Raw genomic sequence first — 22,079 nt, forward strand, 5'->3', positions numbered from 1 at the left:
GAGCTGCTCCCCAGCATGGTCTGCCAGCTGCATGCACATTTTGGCTGACCCTCCAGGACATGTATGACTTCAGCAAGTTATATTTATCCTGTGAGATTTTCCTGGCCTACAGTTAGGAGAGGTGGGAGAGTGTTCTGGGGAAGAAGGAGAGAGGGAGGTAAAGGAGGAAGCAGGGAGTTCAGGGAGAACAAAGTTGGGTGGGTGGGGGAAGCTTGAAGCACCCTGGGAACTGATGTTAGGAACAAGGGATGGATGTCTGCAAGGAAGCAGGCCTCCCTGTTTCTGCCTCTGGTCAAATAACCAGTCTTTTAAAGGTGATGGCATGTCCCATGTCAGATATTAGGCTATGCTGTGAGGTGGGAGAGACTTGCTCTGATATTTCCCACTATTAGTATCCATAAATTGCTTCAATTAACTTCAGATTTGTATACTCAACTTCAAACTGGATTTTCCTCATTTCAGCTATTTAAGGAAAATATTAATAATTTCTTTTGTTTGATGATGGATAATGCTGCTACTTTTGTAGGATGGCATGTAACCATGGTTGCTGCCTTCCCAAAATATGAGGTAAAACATAGAGGGAGTCTTAATTTAGCTGATATGGTTTAAAAAAATCTAACATGTGTCCTGTAGGGTTCAAGCCTGAGACAGGCACGCTAACAGAAGACAACATGATGATTTTTAATAGTGATGCTCCTCCTGTAGAGAGGAGCCTTCAAGAACAAGGAGTTTGTCCAAAGATGCAGCCCAACTCCTCCTGCTGTATGTGGTGGGAGGACACAAGGCAGCCAGCGTAAAGCAAAACTAGACAGATTCAGACTGAATATAAGGAAAGTCAACTGCATCATGAGGACAGGCAAACAGTAGATCAGATTGCTTGGAGAGTTTGTGAAAGCTTCAGCAGTGGAGGTTTCAAAGACACACTGGGGCAACTTGGTTTTACTGTAGGGCTGACCCAGCTCTGAGCAGGCTGCACTAGATGGACCTCTCAAGGTCCCTTCCAACTAGAATTAGCCTCTCCTTTTGCAAAAAAAAAAAAAAAAAAAAAAAAACAAAACCCCACCACATTGTACTGCAGAAAAATGTCTTACGGCAGCTTTGGATTGACTGTATAGATTCAGGCTGTTAGGTTTACTAGTGGGACTTCTATGATAAGCTTGTTAATGGTATGTATTGACCCCATCTGAAAACAGAATTCAGCATCTAAGTGAAATGTCTGGGGATGCATTAGTTGATTCACAGCTTAAGAGATAAAAAAAAAGTCATTTTGTCTTTTTTTTTAAATTCAAGCATCTTCTTTTTATTAATGATAAATGTAACTTTATTAAGTAAAAACTACTTCATTATTATGCATAAATAATTCCCAGCCTGAGCCTGGATGAATTACTATTATTGTTTACAAAATATTCAAGACAGAGATGTGGCTGTACAACTTGTAGACAGGAAATAGGTTCTTAGTATTTCAATATGCAAAGTTATGGAGTGTTACTTCTGCACTCACCTCATTTTGCTTATTTTAAAATGATAATTCGTAGCACAAGGCTAGCTTTTTAATATACTGCAGTCTCTGATCTGTCTTGTGCCACTGATTTTAGGCAGGCTACCTGTTGTTCTTAATAGCAAAATCTATTCATTTTTTAAAAAATAAGTCAATGGTGTGACATAGCTTATTAAGGGATGTGGGTTTGATATTAAGCCAGTTGGGTAGCAGCTCCCCAGAGTACTGCCCTTTCGAAGCAGAGCCTCTCATTGCTGTGCCTGTGCCTGAGTGATGGGCACTGGAGTCCTTTGAACTCCCAGCTCCTTGGTGCATCCTTTCCCTCTCCCACTTCTTCACTGGAATGAGGCCTGTGACACACCCTCTATACAAGCCATAGCATGTTCCCAGTCTGGATAATTAACAATAGAAAGTAGTTTTTTTGCTGAAACTTTGATTGCCCTCCAGAAATGTGGCCCTATGCATCGGACTAGACTAGTTGTAGAGGGCAAAGGCAGAGAAATGAACGTCAAGAGGTAGGTACCATCCTTGGAGGACAAGGGGAGTAACAGAGTGCTGGGAGTTTAATTTGATGTCTTTTCTTTGTTACTATCATTGAAAGTGATATTATCAAGTGAACTTGCATGGGAAGTGCACAACAGCTCATGATGTGCTGGTTGATAACCTTCACTTCACGGGTGACAGGAATTTCTGGGGACCAAGTTTCAAACCAGTCTGGCGGTGCCCTCACTTTCAGAGCTCTGACTCATATGTGAGAGCAGGTTAAAGGTTCTATGAAGCAATTATTTTCCCTGCTGCTTGCCTGATCTTGCTGATAGAGATTGTGCCACTGTGGTCCAATGGGAGTGAATGTCTGTAGGGCAGCTCCTGAACTGCTCTGGTTTTATGAGCTGTGATGAGCCAAGCCTCGCTCCAGAGGCTTGACATTGATGCATCCTAAAGCTAAAGCACTCAATTTTGTCTCCATATTTGTTATGAGATGGCCTGCTAGCATAGTAATTTTTTGCAGGAATCTGAAATGGACTCTTACTGTAGATGTTGACCCAACCAACATGTTGAATACCACTGCACGCGGTGTACAGTTGCCTGTTCTGCTGTTTGGTTGATACGTGCTGTCATCTCAGTTGGACTTCATATTTGACTTTTTAATAAAAAAATCCAAGGTCCCATTTGATGAAGATGTCACTACAGTTTTTAATTTTTATTCTTGCAATGATCACTAGATGGGAATCAGCTCAGTTGCTCTCTGAAAGTAATCTCATCAGGAGTTCACAGGGACATAAAGCATTTGTTAAAAAATGAATGAAAAGTTGCTTATCGGCATTTTTCTGCAACCATTGTAGGTCCAAAAAGTGAAAGCTGGCCTCAGAATTTATTTAATTTTCATAGCAAGGGCTGGATTAGTCTATTCCCTATTTTCGGTGCTCATTCCACTGCGGTTTATTTTGGGTCATTTAATTTCAACAAGGCTTGATCTGTTTACAGTGCTTTCTGTAGTAGCATGATGGGGCCACATAGCTCTTTTATAGTGTGTTCATTGCTAACCAGGAGCTCGAAAAACTAGTAAATGAGGCACAGACAGGAATGAGTTTAGAGAGGACAGTACAGTTTTGTATGGTCAGAATATTTTGGAAAGTTTTCTGAAATAACCAGTCTTTTGTGCACTGTGGGTTGCTTTGCATAGTTTGAAGCAATGTTGTGTAGTAGGTGTGTGCTTTCAGAGGCAATAGTGGAAGGCTGGCTGAAGGCACTTCTCAGGCTTAAGATACTTCAAAAGCCACTGTGGTTGAGAGTTACTCTCAGTCCTTATTTGAGAAGTATATTTGTTTCCACAGTAGATATTTACATCAGGTAGAGTGGTTTGATTTTATTTTGGTGTTTTAATTTTCAGATAGTCTCTATGAACCATTCATATATGGTTAAATAGATCTCAGTTGACCTCACCAGGCAAGACAAAAACATATGCTCATTGCCTGGGCTGAGTGTGCTCAAATTTAACATTATTAACGCGTGTCGTGGTTGGGCCCAGCTAGCACAGAAGCACCACAACAGTCTCTCACTTGGTGCCCCCATTCATCCCCCACCTTCGTTGGGATGGCAGAGACCCCAGCAAAAAGATAAGCAAGGTTGTTGTGGATTAAGACAAGGGCAGGGAGGGCTCACTACCAATTATTATTCCAGGCAAAACAGACTCAGCTACTTGACTTAGAGAGGAAAGTAGGAAAGTTTATTCTACAAGAAACAGAACGGAATAAAAGCAAAAAGGGAGTAAGATGATGAGAAAACTACAGCCAGCACTTTTAAGATCTCCCTCCCCAATCCCTCCTTTCTTCCTGGGCCCAGCTCACTGCTCCTGATATCTCTACCTCCTCCCCCCTCCACAGCTTGAGGGGGGCAGGGAATGGGGGATGTGGTCAATCTCTCACACATGGACTCTGCCGCTTCTCTCTTCTCATATGAGGACGACTTCTGACATTCTTCCCTGCTCTGATATAAGGTCCCTCCCCCAGGACACAGTCCTTAATGAACTTTTCTGGTGTGGGTTCTTCCCAGCAGCTGCAGTTTCTGCCGATACAAGGTCTCTCACACAGGACATAGTCCTTAATGAACATCTCTGGTGTGAGTTCTTCCCCACAGTTGCAGTTTCTGCAGATACATGGTCCCTCCCTCCCTCAGGACATGGCTTCTTCTGGACATAAGTTTAATGAGCTTCTTTGTTGAGGGTTCTTCCCCACAGTTAAAGCTTCAGTGAATATTGGGTCTCTCCCACAGGACAGGACATCCTCCGGCCATAGTTTTAATGAAGTGAATAACTGCCCCTGGCTCGGGGTCTGTAATGACGTGATTGGGTCCCTTCCACAGGACACGGCCTCATCCAGCCATAGTCACTGTCCCTAGCTCAGAGTTCTTAGCAAAATGAATCTCAGCCCCGATATGGGGTCATTATCAAGATAACTCTCTGCTCCTGATGTGGGATCTTTAGCAAAATGCAAACAAATCTCAGCTTCACCAGTCCTCTCCGTAGAATGCAGGGGAGTCTCTGCTCCAGCACACCTCCTCCTCTCTTTCATCACTGACCTTGGAGTCCGCATGGTTGTTTTTCTCACTCTTCCTACTCCTTGCACCACCACCAGCCAGAAGAAGAAGGGACAGAAGAAGGAAGAAACAGGAAGAAGAGAAAAGAAAAAAACTCCTCTTCTGGCTTCTTAAAAAGTGATCGTGGAGGCATCTAATTGGCTCAGCCCCAGAAATGGGTCTGGCTCAGAGCTCAAGCAACTTCTTACAGCAGCCATCTTTGCAGCCCCTTCCCCGTCACTAGAAATGGCTGTCATGTCAAACCATGACAAGGTGATGTCCTCTTTTCTCCTGAATGGAAGAGACAACCTTCTTCTGTGCCCATCAAATCATGACTATTTCTGGTTCTGCTCAGCCAACTGACAAAGTAACATTCCTTTTGAGTACTTCATCAAACTAGACAGCATTAGTGACTCACACAACAGAAGTCAGAAAGAAGGAAGCTATGATGTCCTGAAAATGGCTGCAATTATACTAATGTGTTAAAACAGCACCAAGAAGTGCTCCATGGTCCTGAGACCAGATTTTTTACTTAATTTTTTAGCTTTCTTGAACTCTTCTGGCCTCTGCCATTTAGTACACTCCAGAGCAGTGGCCAGGCACAGTTCAGGAAAGGGCTGTTCTCAGTAGTTTGGGAGAACCTTCCTGAACATGCTTAACTCACTCCTCTAGGTAGTTATTACATCCTTATAGCAGATTAGAAGCAGAATCAGCAGTGTTTTCCTGCCTGAGTGAAAAATACAACATTAATGCTTGTGCTCAGGGATATTCAAAGAATATTGAAGGTTTCGTAGCAATGCATCTGTGCACGTATGCATACACAAAACCCATATATGTGTGTACTGTGTGATGTACCTGCTGAGGGATCTTAATGTTTTCTTGGCTATAGAAGTATATTACTTCTTGGCTACAATTTGTAAAGCCCGTACACCAGTGAATGGGAACTTCAAAAAGTGCCTTTTTAAAAAAAAAGTCTCATTTTGGAAACTTACCTTCTACAAGTTGAGTGTGTCAAATACAGTTTGTAGATCCTCCGGTCACAGTTCTTAAATTTTGTGACTGTAAGCCATGTCATTGAGGAGCTTCTGATCTGAGCATCTTCTTCCCTGCAGCTGCATAACCTGCTGGTACACTGTACGATTTCTCTTCGTGGGGGAAAACACATCAGCATATATTATGCTGCTCTGCCCATGATTTGGTCAGCATGCATGGCCTGTAGAGGTGTGCTGGTTGTTCGTCTACTCCAGCTCAAGCCACGTCAGAAGTGACTGCCCACCTATATTTTGGTTGTCTCTTACTACCACGTAGCTATCTAAAAATTCCTGCCTTCAGGTTGATCAGGAGCTCTACTTTTGCTGTGTACCTTCGGTGTACCTTCAGATTTAGCTCCACATACCACTTCTAAATTTAGGCTGCAAAAGTACCAGCTTGACTTCTGTTCTTTTATACTTGAATGAAAATAGTTCAAAGTTGTGCTGATGTAATAAAAACAGGAGGCCAGAAGGCAATGAACTGGAAATAAGGGTGAACATATGAGCAAACATAAGCAGAGAGTGACCACTTGGCATCCTTACTACCATGAACATGCAATTATTTTTTAATGTAATGTACTTAAAAGCTGCGTTCCTCTTAAAGAATGTTTAGATTTCTTATTTGTAATGTAATATCATTTATAAAAAACATTTATATCATAGTAACACCAGATACTTTAAGCCAAGATATCATGACAGGCAGCTCAGGCACTCAGGATGATACTCAGAGTGTTAACTGTATAGCAGTTAACTATACTTAACAATAAAAATGCTGTTTCAAAAACTTTGTTCTTTTTTTTGGTGGCTATTGGCCTTAAGGATCAATCAGAAGTAGTGGGCTGAGGCAGAGCTCAAGGCCATCAGCTCCTCCCAGCCTGCTACATAGTTCCCAGGAAACACCCTGTGTTTCGTTAGTTCCTGCTTAGTTTATGGTGTAATATTTTGCTCGAGGTATTGAGCTATCATCAAAAGCAACAGACCAATTAGTGTGACTTCTTTTTCCAGGGTCGTTGTACAAGAGAGAACTGCAAGTACCTTCATCCACCAACTCATTTAAAAACTCAACTGGAAATCAATGGCAGGAACAACTTAATCCAACAAAAAACTGCAGCTGCAATGCTTGCCCAGCAAATGCAATTCATGTTTCCAGGGACACCGCTACAGCCAGTGGTAAGTATATTTCTCTGATGGTGTTAATGGTAAGTAAAGTTGAAGGCTATACTCACCTGCAAAAGTTCTCTGAACTAGTATCAATAGAAATAGTCCCTGCCTGTTGACTTAAAGATTTACTAAGATGCTTGAGAGTGGTTCATTTGTATTTACATTTGAAGATATAATGGAGTATTGCTGTAGATTCTATACGTTCTTCTGTCCCAGAATAGTTTGTATATTTTTTTCTTCTCTTTTGTACTTTTCCTTCATTCAGTTCATGTCAGATTTAGTCTAGATTTGAGATGTTTTTACCTATAATCTTTCTGGAGGTGAAAATTTATATAAAAATAATTTGCTAGTAAGCTATTTGCGTAGAATTGCAAAGTTTCTCCAAAGTCTATGGGTTTGAATGGATTTAAATAGTGTTTAATCCCACTACCAGGAGCAAAGGTTAATATCATTCTGGGTAGCATTTTCTTACTCTCTTGAAATGTGAAGTGTCCCAGAAGATAAGAGAATTGCTGGTGCGTGCACTTTACAGACTCAGCATTTTATCTTAAAGTAACGCGTATGTTGCCTGGGACACTTGGAATCCAAAAGGTGACATAAAACCTTGCATGGATGAGCAGCATCTTTGGATATACGTTAAAATGATGAGTTGCTCTGGGCTGCCTTTGCAGTTGAGCTCCTCATTGTGCCAGACTTCCAAAGCATGGTTAGGCATTCTGAATTAAACTTTTCCCACATGACTGCTAATGATGTTCTCTCAATCTGAATGCTTAGTGTAAGGCATCCCACTGGAGTGGGATTTCTTGCTGTAACTTGAGGCATCTAGAGTGTTGGCATTAACTTCTTTGTTGAGCTTCCAAGGTCCATTTGCACTTTATCAAAAGACATAGGCACGTCTAATTACTATTTACTTGGTTTGTTTCAAACGTCTTCATTCAGATCAGATGATCTAGTTTTTTAAGTTGTCTTTCCATGGGCTATCACAGAAGCCAAATATAAGCATCTCAGGGGAAGATGTCTGTATTTGGTCACAGGAAGCTTGCCCCAGATGCCTTTTTCAAATGTGTTTTTACATTTGAAACGTGTACTGCAAGGTGTGGGAGGCATGAACAAAAACTATGTGTCAGGAGTCCCTGGATTTCTGGTACATATTCCTCAAAATGTATCTTTGTACGTTGGCATAAGATGTTCTGGTATTTCCTCATTTTTTGCTGCTTAAGTTTTCACCATGAAAAGTTCTGATGAAGTAATAAATTCCACCTCTTAGTATTACAAAAAAAATTGAAGTGGCAAAATTATACTTTTATTTTTGCTCACCCATTTCATCATTTGAACTTCACAATTTCGTTGACATACTCCCTTCTGTAGTGACTGCTGTGATAAAAGTGCTGGGTTTTATTTCTCTGCCTCACGTAAATTGCCGGTTTAAGATGACTCAGCCTTGACCAAATGGGTAAAAAGTGAAAGACAATTCCATAGAAATCGTGTGATGTCTATTTATTCTTAAAATTATGTCTGATACAGAGCTATTTTTTATAATCTACATAACATGTATTGTCTTCATCATAGTCGAACCATTGTTTCATATAAATGTTCATTATTATGCTCTGAAGAATTTAGCTTGCACTTGACAGATAAACGGAACAGTTTGATATCAATCTGATAAAAACAGAGCATTATTCACTTTTAAGGGCAGGTAGATGCCATTTCTGTACAGTTGGGTTTCCTGGCTAATCTGCTGCTCAAAGGGTCTCTTGGTACTAAATCACATTCATATTTATAATGTAGTCGTTGGTTCCAAAGACTCCAAAAACCAAAACAAAATCATAAATAAACCTTCTAGTTCCTATGCATTTTTTCTTTCTATGCATGACTTGGCTGCCCCTCTCAAACAAAGGCCTTGCAGTCTACCTTGATGAGAAAGATGCTCCTCCTTCATTAAGAGTTTTTAAGTCTTTTCTTAGCTTTTTGCTGTTGTGTTGTTCATTTCTAGCTGCCAGCTTATTTGGAAGCTCTGTTTCTGACAAAGCTAATCTGAGATGTGTCCTATTTTTCTGCATCGTTTTTCTTCACTTATAATTATAGCTTCACTCTCTGGGGTAAATGTCAGCTCTGCAGAACTAAAGCACTTTCCGGGTCTGACCATGGTGATGTTCTGCCTCTACCCCTCATGGAGCTGGTGGTAATAAACCCACCATTCTGTCTTGCTAGGGCTGCGTTTTAGCATCACACAAGTGCTCTTTCTTCTGGTCATGACTTCACTGACTCGCTGTAGGAAGACATGAAGCAGATTTTTAGACCCGTATCATTCCTTCCAATCAAATTTTTTTGTAAGATGAACTCTAGCTAAGCCTGAATAATCCCTTTCTAAATATTGTGTCCAGCTGAGATTATAATATTTATTCTGCTTGCCACTAGTGACAGCTGAGCACACAAACATTTGCAAAGGTGAGGTTTTTCAGTGTGTGAGCCATAGTAACATATAATTGCAGGAGGTGGCAAAATACAGCAGGCAAACAGATGGAAGTTACATGCCAAAGAGCTCATTATATATACTCTGATTAGAAATATGGCTTTAATATAGTTAATAACGCTTCACCTATGCAATCTGGTACTTTGAAAAATAGCCTGTTTTCCCAAGGAAAATAAGTATTGAGAAAAAGCAATAAAGTCTATGTTATTTCTACTTTTAGATGTGTAAATAAGCCCGCAATGTAAGCTGGACCTCCAGAGAGATTCAGGTTCAAAGTACGACTTCCTTTGCATCAGCAGCCGCTTTCCCTATAATAGAGTCACAGAAGCGGTTCTTCATATGCTGCTGGAATGTGATGTGATTCAAAGAAGAGAGTATGCTCTGTGTTTTGCCAGCTGTTTGAAATTTTTTCATTAGGAACATGAATCGGCGCCAGAAAGAACACACAAAAGACAACTAGTAAGCTCTTGATTAAGAGGTTGAGGGTTTTTTTTCATCTTGATCTTTGTTTTTCTTTCACAGCCCACATTTCCAGTGGGTCCCACAATAGGAACGAACACGGCTATTAGCTTTGCTCCTTACCTAACGCCAGTAACACCAGGAGTTGGCTTAGTCCCGACTGAGATCCTACCCACGCCGCCTGTCATTGTTCCTGGAAGTCCGCCGGTTTCAGTCCCTGGTTCAACTGCTACCCAGAAACTCCTCAGGACTGATAAACTGGAGGTACTGTAGACACCGCCGCGACTAGAAATACAGTTCCCTGTTAAGCTCTGTGAAGGAAGGATCCCAGAGAGAAAAATTCTTTTGTTTTAGAAGTGATGCTTAAATTTAGTTACTGCAAATAAAGACCATGTAACCAGGCAGGATTTTTACACTTGGCAGCCAACGGTAATTAAACACTTCTCTTTTTTTAAGGTAGTGTGTTCACTCAAATTTAATACACAGGCATCAACATGAATTTTCATCTTCTGTAAAGCTCATCTCCTCCAAAAAATGCCTCAGGTATACATGCCTGGAAAGGTGTGTCTTGGTGGAAACTCTAATAGGCACATTTTTGTTGTAGTATTAATTCTGCATTGATGTTAGAGGAATGGTATAGCCCTTTCAGCCTTGACCTGCAAACAGAGATGCTGAATGTTACCAGCCCTGCAGCAGGCTGAAGGGGCCACTCCTCCAGCTATGTGCAGAGCCTCTCTGCTGTTGATGGATCTCCACATGACTGGCCTCAGTGGAATCTGTGATCCAAGTACATGAGAAGGCCAAATGGCTCTTGCAGAAATGAATGTCCTTTCTCAAAACCCTAAGCACTATTATCTAGAGTACATTTCTTCTTAGGAAAATCAGCGTGTTCATTCTCTCTCATTTTCAAAAGTTATTTTTAAGGAGGCTCTCTGGGTATTTTTGTAGACTGTATAAAAAAAATACAGTGTATCTGATGCATATCTTCCCTGGATCTCAGCAAGAGAAATTTCTTCCCTACTAGTGGAGCTGCAAGAGTGTAAAGTGTAGCCAGAAAGGGACAAAATATTTTGTGATTCCCAACTAGTTTTGCAGGAGGATCGAGCACCTTTCCCAGGTGTTTTCTAGACAGGAAAAATGGGAGGCATTGGGGAATGTTTCTGTTGCATGTTGAGTTCATTTAGCCACCATACTGCTGAGCTACCTAAGAAGCTGAGTGCATTAGAGTAAAATAGATGCGCTTCCCCCTCCTGGAGGAAGATGGAGGGTTTATTAAATGGAATCTGCTGAAAAACTTGAACTAAGCAGGGAAAGGGAGCAGGTCTGTATTTTGGGGGTGCGGGAGGCTCTCCCTACCCATCTGCGTTGCGCCGAGCCCTGCCCCTGCAACGCCTGTTGTTTTGCATGTAGGTGTGCAGGGAGTTCCAGCGAGGAAACTGTGCGCGTGGAGAGACTGATTGCCGCTTTGCGCATCCGGCAGACAGCACAATGATTGACACAAACGACAACACCGTAACCGTGTGTATGGATTACATAAAAGGTCGTTGCATGAGGGAGAAATGCAAATATTTTCACCCTCCTGCACATTTGCAGGCCAAAATCAAAGCGGCGCAACACCAAGCCAACCAGGCTGCGGTGGCAGCCCAGGCAGCTGCGGCAGCTGCGACTGTGATGGTAAGTGCTGGCATATATGGCTGCCTTTTTTTTTGACAGAAGCTCTTTGATGCCTATTTTGCTTCAATTTAATGCTGTTTGCTTATACTTTGTTTTCTCTTTTGCCTCTTCTTTTTTTTTTCTTTTCTTTTTTGTTAAAAGCTAAGAATTTATAAAATTATTACTATTGCTTGATGGGAGGAAGCAGTTTTTTTCTTTATGGCTTTATTTTAATGCTGTTGTTTCTATCCAAGTCAGTGAAGCAATTGACGCTCTATACCACTTCTGTTCTCTGCCTTGATTTAATGTTGAATTTGTCCCTAGTATTTCCAAACAGAAACAAAACTGATAAGCTTCAACGCCTCCTGGAAAACAGGGGCACATAGGCTGTATTTTAGCTCTTTGATGGCAGATGGACATGTGGAAATTTGGAAGGAAAGCAAAGAGAGGTCGTTTGCCTTGGAGATAGGTAGTACAAAAAAACCCTCTATTAAGATTCAACAGGCAGTTAGCTATCTGAGACCAGCCTAGCCACCTTGGTGTCACTTTATAGGTCATGGAGAAAAAAACCAGCCCATTCGTCTGATCAACCATTAATGCCTGTCTGAGGATGAGAAAGAACTGCCCTGGTAGATACACATCTGTCCCCACTGACTGTATCTTGAGAAAATGTTGACTATATATTTTTGAACTTTGATTAAATAAATCTCAGCCTAGAGAATTTTCTTGCCTCTCCCACTGCCATGGGAGAGGCAAGCGGGATTCAGCATACTTGAATCACTGTGTTTAAAAGTAGTAAACTAAAATGGGAGTCATTAAGATTAACATTAAGTAACTGTAGTCAGAAGAAAAGAGATTGAGGGCTTTCTATTTTCAGGTGTTTTAAGCTCTTACTTAAAACTGTTCAGGCAAGTCAGCCCATCTATTTACCAGTATTGGATCTCTCCTACCAGGAAAGCTGATAAATTTAAATAGAGTGGTATTGATAAAGTTAAATAAATCGAGCATGCAGAACCAGACTTGGGAGACAAAATTACTGGCAGCAAATCAAAGAATCGTTGTCCTCATTGCTGGCAGTGGACGAATAATTAAGCAGATGTGGTTTGTGGACTTGTGGGCAGTGCATACAATAGTTATAGACAATACAGTTATTCTCTGAGTAAAAAGCCTACCAGAAACACAATACAGTACAGTATATAACCACCCCAAGCTATTTTATTTAGCAAATTAGCGAAGACCAGACTTTGAGAGACAAAGAGTAAATTATGCAAGAAAGTAACCTCCAAATGTTTCTTATGTTTTAGTATTCTTTCTCTTATGGTATCCCCAGCTTCTATTTCAAATTGGGTGATTTTTAGTTAAACTTTGCTGTGCTTACAGAAATTGAATACCATCTGGAAATTTAAGCAAAAGAGGTTGTTTGTTTTTTAATTTTAATTAGCTTCTATTGTGCAATATTTATTGTCCATTTACAGAATGTTGTGTTTCTAGGCAGTATGCTAAAGAAGAATGGGAGACAGATGAGGGGATCCATTCTTTTTTTCACTTCAGTAATGGTTGGATATATATCCTATGATTTCTAAATAAGCAGTAATGGGAGTTGCATTAGCTTGAAAGCAAGATGAAGCATCTTTGGAAACAGAATTGAAATGTTAGCATTCTGATGTCACAGGAGAAAGAAGGGACCTGTAATTCAGGGTAACTTTTTACAGAAAAACACATACAAAATACTTTAATGGCACATTTAGACTACCAAACAGAAAAGATTCTTTATAATCCAACTATTTTTTGTTTAATATAGATTTGAAACAGTCAGAGTGAGTGAATACTGTGTCCAGTTCTGGGCCCCTCAGTTCAAGAAGGACAGGGAGCTGCTGGAGAGAGTTCAGTGCAGGGCCACAAAGACGATGAAAGGAGTGGAGCGTCTCCCTTATGATGAAAGGCTGAGAGAGTTGGGACTCTTTAGCTTGGAGGAGACTGAGAGGTGACCTCATTAATGTTTACAAATACGTAAAGGGTGAGTGTCAGGAGGATGGAGCCAGGCTCTTCTCAGTGATGTCCAATAATAGGACAAGGACCAATGGATATAAACTGGAACACAAGAGGTTCCAAAGAAATACAAGAAAGAATTTTTTCACTGAGGATGAGGGAGCACTAGCACAGGCTGCCCTGATGGGTTGTGGAGTCTCCTTCTCTGGAGACATTCAAAACCCACCTGGATGAGTTCCTGTGTGACCTACTCTAGGTGGTCCTGCTCTGGCAGGAGAGTTGGACTAGATGATCTCTCAAGGTTTCTTCCAACCCTTAAGATTCTGTGAAAAATCATCAGAATAGCAATAACAACAACAAAGTATTAGCACAGACACATGTCTGCAAGGCCTCTCAAAGGTGACCAAGAATACTTGGTTGGAACTAGAGAGCAAAAGTAAGGCAGAAATACAAATACATCCCTGTAGGATTCACTTGCAGATTGCACCCAGGCTGAAATTGTGTCCAAGACATTTTCCTTCCTGGAGGAGCTGGCTGCATTGCTCTGGTGCAGAGGGTGCTCATAAAGGTGAGCAGTGTGGATAGAGTACTGTAAGCAAAACTTGTAAGACCATTGAAGATCATTGAATTCTGCAGTCTGGGACCTTGCAGAAAATACCCTGTCTGTATTTGTGTACACTAAAATTTAGGAATTTTGATTCCAATATCTTAGGTGACCTCATCATTTCAAGTGAAAGGAAGGGAGAAAGACGCTGTGAAAGAGGTTATATAGACTGTGTACAGCTTAAATGTGAAGTACATTAGAAGACAGTGTCATTAATCATTGTACTCTGGAAGCTCCAAATATTCATGTCTTGCATCAGAGAGCATAAAAAAATCACTGAAGAATGTACAGCCTAAATTAAAATTTGAATTCATAGTTGATGTTGAAAGGGACCTTTAGAGATCTCCTAGTCTAACCCTTGCTGAAGCAGAGTGAGCTAGAGCAGATTGCCCAGGACAGGCCCAATTGGCTTGTGAAAGTCTACAAGGACGGAGACTCCGCAGCTTGACAACCTGCTCCGTGGTTAAATCATGCTTAGAGTAAAAAAAAAAAATGAAATAAAATTTGTTACATTTAAATGGAATTCCTTGCATTTACATTTGTTCCCATTGCTTCTTGTCCTATCTCTGGGCGCTGCTAAGAAGAGTCTTGTTCCATCTTTACATCCCTATCAGATATTTATGTACACTGATGAGATCTCCCTGCTTCTTCTCTTCTCCAGGCTGAACAGTCTCAGTTCTCTCATCTTTTCCTCTTATTAGAGCAGCTCCAGTCCCTTCATCATCTTTGGGGCCCTTTATGGGACTGTTTTCTAGTACATGCATGTCATGTTCTGGAGTGCGCATACCTGGACATAGCACTCTGTATGCAGCCTCACCACTGCTGAGTAGAGGGGAAGGATTACCTCTCTTGGCCTGCTGCTGCCGCTCTTCCTAATCCAGCCCACAATGCTATCAGCTACCTTTATGTCCGGGTGCATTGCTGGCTGATGTTTGACTTGGTGTCCACCAGGACTTTGATGAGGGCCTTTTCTGGCAAGCCTTGGTGACCTTCAGCATGTACTAGTGTCTGGAGTTGTTCCTCTCTAGGTGCAGGGCTTGATATTTCTCTTTGTTGAATTTAGTAAGGTTCCTCTGTGCCCATTTCTCCAGCATTTCCAGGTCCCAAGCAGAACACCTATCTTAAGTATCAAACGCTCTGCTGATTTTTACACTACTAGTGACTGGCTTCCAGATGGACATTTTGTTGCTGATCACAACCCTTTGAGCCTGGCAGCCGAGATGATTTTCAGACCACCTCACTGTTTTCCATTTAACCCAAACCAAATACGTTTGTGAGGCTGAAATGGGAAACTGTGTTGAAAACCTTTCTGAAGTCAAGAGAAACAACATCCATTGCTCTCTGCTCATCCACCAAGCCAATCTCATTGTAGAAGCCTGTCAGGTTGGTTAAGCACAATTTCCTCTTCATGAATGTATGTTTGCTCCACCTTCTTGGTTTTCATGTGCTTGGGAGATGATTTTCAGGAGGATTTGCTTGATAGCTTTCTCAGGGACTGACGGGAAGCTGGCCATCCTTCCTTCATGTGGTCCAACTCTGGCAGGGAGGTTGTACTAGATCATCTTTCAAGGTACTTTCCAACCCTTAATGTTCTGTGATTCCTCAGACCTTTCTTCCTGCCCTTTTTGAAGACAGGAATGTCATTTACTCTCTTGAAATCTTAAGGAAATTATCCCAATCTCAGGGACCTTTCAAAGTGGCCTCCTAGTGATATTGGCTGGCTCCCTTTTAGCACCCATTGGTGCATCTTATCTGTTCCTATGGGTTTGTGTACATCCAGTTTGTTTAAATCTTCCTTGGTGTCATGATTTAGGCTTAGCTGGCAACTAAGCACTGTATGGCCCTTCCTTCCCTCCCCCAGGTGAGGTGAGAGAATTGGGAGAAAAAAGTAAAAACTCATGGATTGAGATAAGGACAGCTAAATAGGACAACACATGTAGAGAAGGAATAATAACAATGATAGTAATAAAGGAATTTACAAAGTGAACCCGATACCCAGCCTGCTCCTGAACTGTGATCCCCCTTGCCGGCTCCCCAAGTTATATACTGAGCATGACAGTCATGTAGTGTCAAATATCCCCTTGGCTTGTTCAGGTCAGCTGTCCTGGCTGTGTCCTCCTCCCAGCTTCTTGTCAAAATTAACCCTATCCCAGCTGAACCCAAGACACCCTGGCAGGATCCTCCTGCTCCAACGGTCAATATTCTGTAGACTTTCACACTGGTCTCCCACTGGCCTGAAGGCCAGTCTTACCAGTAAAGATTGGAGAAGATTTTCAGTACTTCAGCCTTCTCTATGTCCTGTGTCACCAGGTCACCTGCCCCATGCAGTAGCAGGCCCACGTTTTCCCTGGTCTTCCTGTTGTTGGAGATACACATGGAGAAGGCCTTCTTGTCCTTCACTTCTCTTGCCAGATTCAGCTGTAGGTGCTTTGGCTCTCCTGACCCATCCCTGCGTCCACAGGCTTTGTCCCTACTCATCCTAGGCTATCTGTCCCTGCTTCCATTCCTTGTGTGCTTCCCTTCTAGCATCTGAGCTAGTTACGAGCTCCTTGGACATCTGTGTAGGCCTTCTGCTGTGTGGATATTGCTGGTATTCCCAGAGACATTATAGTGTACCAGTGTGACATACAATACACAAATGCTATGCCTCACCGTTTGATAGTTTTTATTGTTAATGTTTATTTCCTTTTCATAGTCTTTTCCACTCTAGTCCATAGCTATTGATTTTTTTGATTGTTAGTTATGTAGGAGATGAAATGTTGAGGAGCCTGATGGAATATAAAGAGGCAAATGAAGTTTTACTATTAGGACAAAATGAAAGAAAATATGAAGGTGAGAGATAAAAATGGACAGTCATTCTGAAAGCCTGAAAAGACTGGGGAGACTACATGGAAACAAGGTTGATGAGTAGGTCTAGAAACAGATCAAGTTAAAGCCTTCAGGTTGGGAAAATTGTGAGACTGAACTTGTGCTGGAATATGAGGGTAAAGCTGGCAAAATGCTTCAATATAGAGAGGGCAGGTTAAGAAGACCGTGGAGAGGAAGTAGAAAAACACAATCATGCTAAGTTAAGAAGTGGCATCAGGTAAGACTCACATTTTGATAATAAAGGTAATTAACTGAAATGCTTTACTCTTAATGAAGTTCATTTGAATTTGTGGACTTCATCATCGTATAATGCTGAATTCAGTCATAATGCTTCACTTCCACATGGACTTCCATCCATGGTGGGTTCAGGGTGGATCTGAGGCTGTGCCCTGTGCAGACAGAGTGATGTCTACCACAATGCTACCCAGGGGGGTACCACATGTTGACTGCAACAGCAGCCAACACAAGAAAGCCCTCCAGATCCTTACTGCACACCAAGTGTTTCTTGCTATGTCTGAGTCTTGGACCCAGATGGCCAAATCCTGTAGCTCAAGAGTATATTATCCAGCAATGTGCAAGGAGACATGGGGAGGATGTTGGGAAACTTCATGCAACATAGATAAAACAGAGCTAGGTACTAGAAATAGACAAAGTGAGGGCTATCCCGCAAAATACCTTGTTGGCACTAGCTAATCTTGTAACAGTAAGTCGTTTGTAGGCATTTTGTGCCCTGTCCTCTATTTTTTTTCTTCACTTTTGTTCCCTGTTTCCACACATTGATGTCTATCTTGACATAATCTGCATATCCTAAAAAGAGCTAAATATCAGCCTGTGTTTAAAAATACAAAAGCAAAAAAATCTGTTTTGTAAGTAAATCTTCCTTTCCTTTCTAAAGGTTTCTAACAATGATTTACCCTATAAAACTTGAAAGTAATATATGAGAAGATTTTTCTACGAAATGCCATCATATCAGCCTTAAGTTTGATCTTATTATGGAAGTATACAGAAATGTATAAGCCTATGTACTTATGCTTAAATACTTTCTTTGAAAAAAATGAACAATGTTGAACTTGTATCATAACTCACACGTAAATGTTCTCTTGTGAACTGAGAGCAGTACTTTTACTCACTGCTCCTGAAGCTAGTACTGAAGGTTGTAGCAACATTTAGAGAACATGTTTTAAATTCTGAAAGACTTTTTTCCCTCTCAATGTAATGTGGTAAGTTACAAGGAAAAAGAAAAAACCTACAAAAATGACTCAGCTGTAGGGGAAAAAAAAGAAAGGAATTAATGATAAGTTAGTGTAACTAGACATATTATTTATTCTGCTTTATATTGGAAAAGAAGAACCTCTCTCATTTTGAACCTCAAATTCATGGAATGACGCACTTTTCTCAATTAAAAGACCCTCACCTTGCAAGGACTGACATTAGCAGCGTTTGTGATGCATTACAGCTTACGCTGGTGCTTTGTATTTGAAAACATTGCCTTCCAAATTGATCTTTCCGCTTTAAAATGTGACGTAACTAACTTATCAGGAATTCTTAATAGGCATAGCCTTAAAACTTTCTGCGTCTCTGTGAAGTGTTTATACGATGCTTAATAGTGTCTGCAAGCTGCTGTTTTTACTCAACTTTCCTGAATTTCAAACATCTATATTTTACTCTCTTATATGCTTTTAACTAAGGTATAGTAGATGCATTTTTGCTTCGGTACTAATTCAAAATGTAATATTCATTTCTTTAGAAGACATTTTTGTTGTTGTGCATGCCTAGTGTTTTGTATGTTGTATATTGCATTCAGAATATTTTTTTCCTTCTCACCTATCCACAAATGCAATGCCGTTCCCATGATGCACCTCTGCTTGCTGTTTACCTGTATGTTAATTCGCTTGAATCCCATTGGCCCACTGCCATCATGTGCTCGCTGCCTGTTATTAAAAGACTCAGTCGACTGCCAAAGCAATGAAGCGACCTCTCGAAGCAACTGTAGACCTGGTACTTTGACCTTTCACCTTTTGCTTTGCATGTAGCTTTTTATATATTTTTTTTACTTTTATTTTTTTCAGAGAAAGCAACTAATGAAATTTGTATCGCTTTACTTTTCGAACATCAACCTGAAAATGATTTCACATACTCGTTAATTTACCGGAAACTCTATTTATCCATCTCATTCTCATACCCGTAATAAACGCAGACGATTTAGTTTGGTTCCTAACATGGTTTCATTTTTTTAAATACCCTCTCATGAAAAGTCGAATTGAGATAAAACTGCTTCTGTAATCGAAAACTGCTTAATGTAATCCATTAATCTCTGTAATAATAGGAAATTATATTTAAATTGTTTTTAAAGAAAAAGAAAATACTTGGCAATGAAACACAAGTGGTTTTTTCTCCCTGTAATATTTGAAAACCTATTTCAAGGCAATGCCATTTTCGTTGCTTTAAAGGCCTTTCTTTTCAGTAGTTGTGCTGCTACAGTTTTAGGTTAATAGTACCATGCTTTTGCTATCAATAACAAAATTTCACTCATTTTACATTGCTGTGCTTTGAGTTAATATGCATGGCGAGGCATCTTTAGCTGCTTTAAAAAACAATAAGTTTTTGTATTTACGTATACGTTGTGGACAAGGTCTTAAAAACGGTGCCATTTTAACTAACTTTCTTATTTACAGGCCTTTCCTCCTGGTGTTCTTCACCCTTTACCAAAGAGACAAGCACTTGAAAAAAGCAATGGTGCCAGTGCCGTTTTCAATCCCAGTGTCTTGCACTATCAACAGGCTCTTGCCAATGCTCAGTTGCAGCAACACGCGGCGTTTATCCCGACAGGTATGTTGTACCCACGTTGAACGGATTTTGCCTTCTTTAGGTAGCCTCCGTGTCAGACAGTTGCACCTAGCAGAAGGTTTTGTTACACTCCCTGCCCTAACTTGAGTCGAAGTCTGCACAGATATTTACACTTTATTCACGTGTTATTTTCATTCCTCTGGCAAAGTAGGAGAATTCAAGCAGAAATGTCAACATGCCATTGGGCTGCTTTTCACATTCATAGCCTCCTTCATCATTGCCTACAGTTTGCCCTTTATTTTTTTCCCCTACCTTAAATGGGCTGATTTTGACTTTTATCTGCCAGTGCTCTCCCAGGAGATGAGAGGGCAAAGTTCCCCTAACAAAAATGCTGGGGAAAGAAAGCATCACACTTCAGAGATGTTACAGGGAGTACGCTGTGGCTGAGGCACATCCTCCTGCTCCCTCAAGTGCAGTTCTGCAGCTGTGAGGATTCCCCCCGAGCTGCACACGAGCGGAGCAAGAAGAGGGACACTGGCCATAACCTTCCAATTGATCCCTGCTTGGAAGCACTAGCAGAAGACATTACTCCCCACAGCTGCACTAAAGGGCTTTGAGGCATCAGATGCGTTTTTGTGGGTTTCGTTTTGGAACGCCACCAGAACTTTCCCTAGCATTTGCAGCTAAATAGCTGGGGTTATAATTCTTCATACGGGTGATCTGAAGACAAGTGAACGTAATTTGCATTTCAGTGCTCAGAACTCTGTAAAAATCAGAGCATTCAGAGGTGGCTTGAACTGCACCGTGGCTGGTGGCAGGGCTTCTCTTTAACCCTGCGAGACAAAGATTGTGCTAGGTGCTCGTGTGAACGATAACAACGTAACCCTCTAAATTATGTCTGTCACTCCCCACTCCAAACTTCCCTCAGGTAAATATCCTGCCTAATGAGTTCTGTGATTTCGTTTGTAATTAACAAATGACATACTCGAGTATCAGAATGTTATCAAGTGAAGTTCCTGAATAGTTTAAAGCTACGTGTTTGCAAATGCGCTTGACATTTCAGCGATGTTATTTTAGTTTATAGAAACCATGTCGGTTAAACAAGGGATGAAACGCAGAACATGATGATTTCTCCTTCTATCAGCATTCCCATATGTTTTTAAAGATAAAAACAAACACAGATGGCTTTGACTTCATGGATTTTTTGTTATAAGGCCTGAGTAACAACCTTGGAGCCTGCCCCTGTATTTATAATAGTAAGTTATAGCACACCGTATTTTTAGCACACTGGTGCACCAGAATATCTGTGGCAGGAAACATACTGACATTTATGGGAGTGTTTGAAAAAAATAAATGGTGAGACTGCCTATTTGGACATGAATGGAAGAACTGCCCCTGTGCTTATGAACATACAGAAATTTCCACCACTTTTTGTCTTGTTTTGTTGTTTTTTTTTTTTACATTGTAACCCTGAGAAATTGCAGTATGATGTGCATCATTCCTTCTCTTAAGCACTCCCTTTCAGAGCTGGTCACTACTACTTGCAATTGCCAAGGATTTTTAATTAACTTTGGAAAATACAGTAGTTTACACCTTTTTCAGTAAAATAGCATTTGGATTTCCAGACTTTTGGAGTGCTTGGTGCCTCAAGTAGCTCATTCTTTGTGCTTTTTATTGTCCATCCCTCCTTTCAGCTAATGGTTGTAATTTTAGTTTTATCTTACAAATTTCTGCTGATAGGAAGGGTGGATCTTGGAACAAAAACTTCAAGGGCTAGATTGTCAGAAAGCCACAAAACAAGTGTGTGAAAAAAAAGGTGAAATGGGGATACACAGCAGATAGAGCCCAAGCCCAGAATAGAAAATCTTTCTCAAAGTGCTGAACCTCCTGCTCTTTGCAGGTACCATCAGCACCTAGAAAGGATGTTAGAGAGCAGAGTAGGGTATGGGAGGAGGTTAGGAAAGCGGAACCCCCTCTATATGAGTGGACGTCATGAGCTTTTAGTTAAAGAAGCTGTGTCTGCTATTCCTGTGTTTCCTGGGAAGGCTGGATTTGGTGGGTGTCTCACCAGCCAGGTGTAAGGAGCAATGCATGACATTATCTGTTGGATTTTAAATGATTATGTGATATTTTCTGAACTGGTATAATTTTCAAATGTGTTGTGTGTGTGTGTGAAGTTAAATTTAAGGCAATTTTTGCTGCTGGAATATATATAAAACTTCATTGTTTTATATAACTTCTCTGCTTTCTTAACCACTTGCTCCCGTAATAAAAAGTGTGGGGCTTGACTTAGCATGGCTTACCTCCAAAGATCTGCACTTTGTTTGTTTTACATCAGTTTGATTGCTTTGTCACCTTCTCCTTGTTGTTTGGTGAATGATCTTAAACACAACAGACCTTTTCTCTCTTTCCCATTGCTGTTTGTTAGTGTTTCTGTAGCCTCTAGAGGAGGAACTTTGTGTATTCTCCGAGGACTGTTCT

At 40.9% G+C, this 22,079-nt stretch overlaps 1 protein-coding gene across 3 annotated transcripts in view; it reads left to right on the forward strand.

Moving 5' to 3' along the window:
- Positions 1-22,079, forward strand: part of MBNL2 (muscleblind like splicing regulator 2) — a 112,292-nt gene that overhangs the window by 70,170 nt on the left and 20,043 nt on the right. For all 3 annotated transcript variants that reach the window (XM_061996101.1, XM_061996109.1, XM_061996119.1), the window contains 4 exons: positions 6,610-6,774; positions 9,761-9,961; positions 11,108-11,371; positions 19,487-19,640. In XM_061996101.1, the coding sequence (XP_061852085.1) occupies positions 6,610-6,774; positions 9,761-9,961; positions 11,108-11,371; positions 19,487-19,640 (784 nt within the window). The remainder of the gene's footprint in view (positions 1-6,609; positions 6,775-9,760; positions 9,962-11,107; positions 11,372-19,486; positions 19,641-22,079) is intronic.

Source organism: Colius striatus, chromosome 1 (genome assembly GCF_028858725.1).
Source record: "Colius striatus isolate bColStr4 chromosome 1, bColStr4.1.hap1, whole genome shotgun sequence".
NCBI classification, from domain to species: Eukaryota; Metazoa; Chordata; class Aves; order Coliiformes; family Coliidae; genus Colius; species Colius striatus.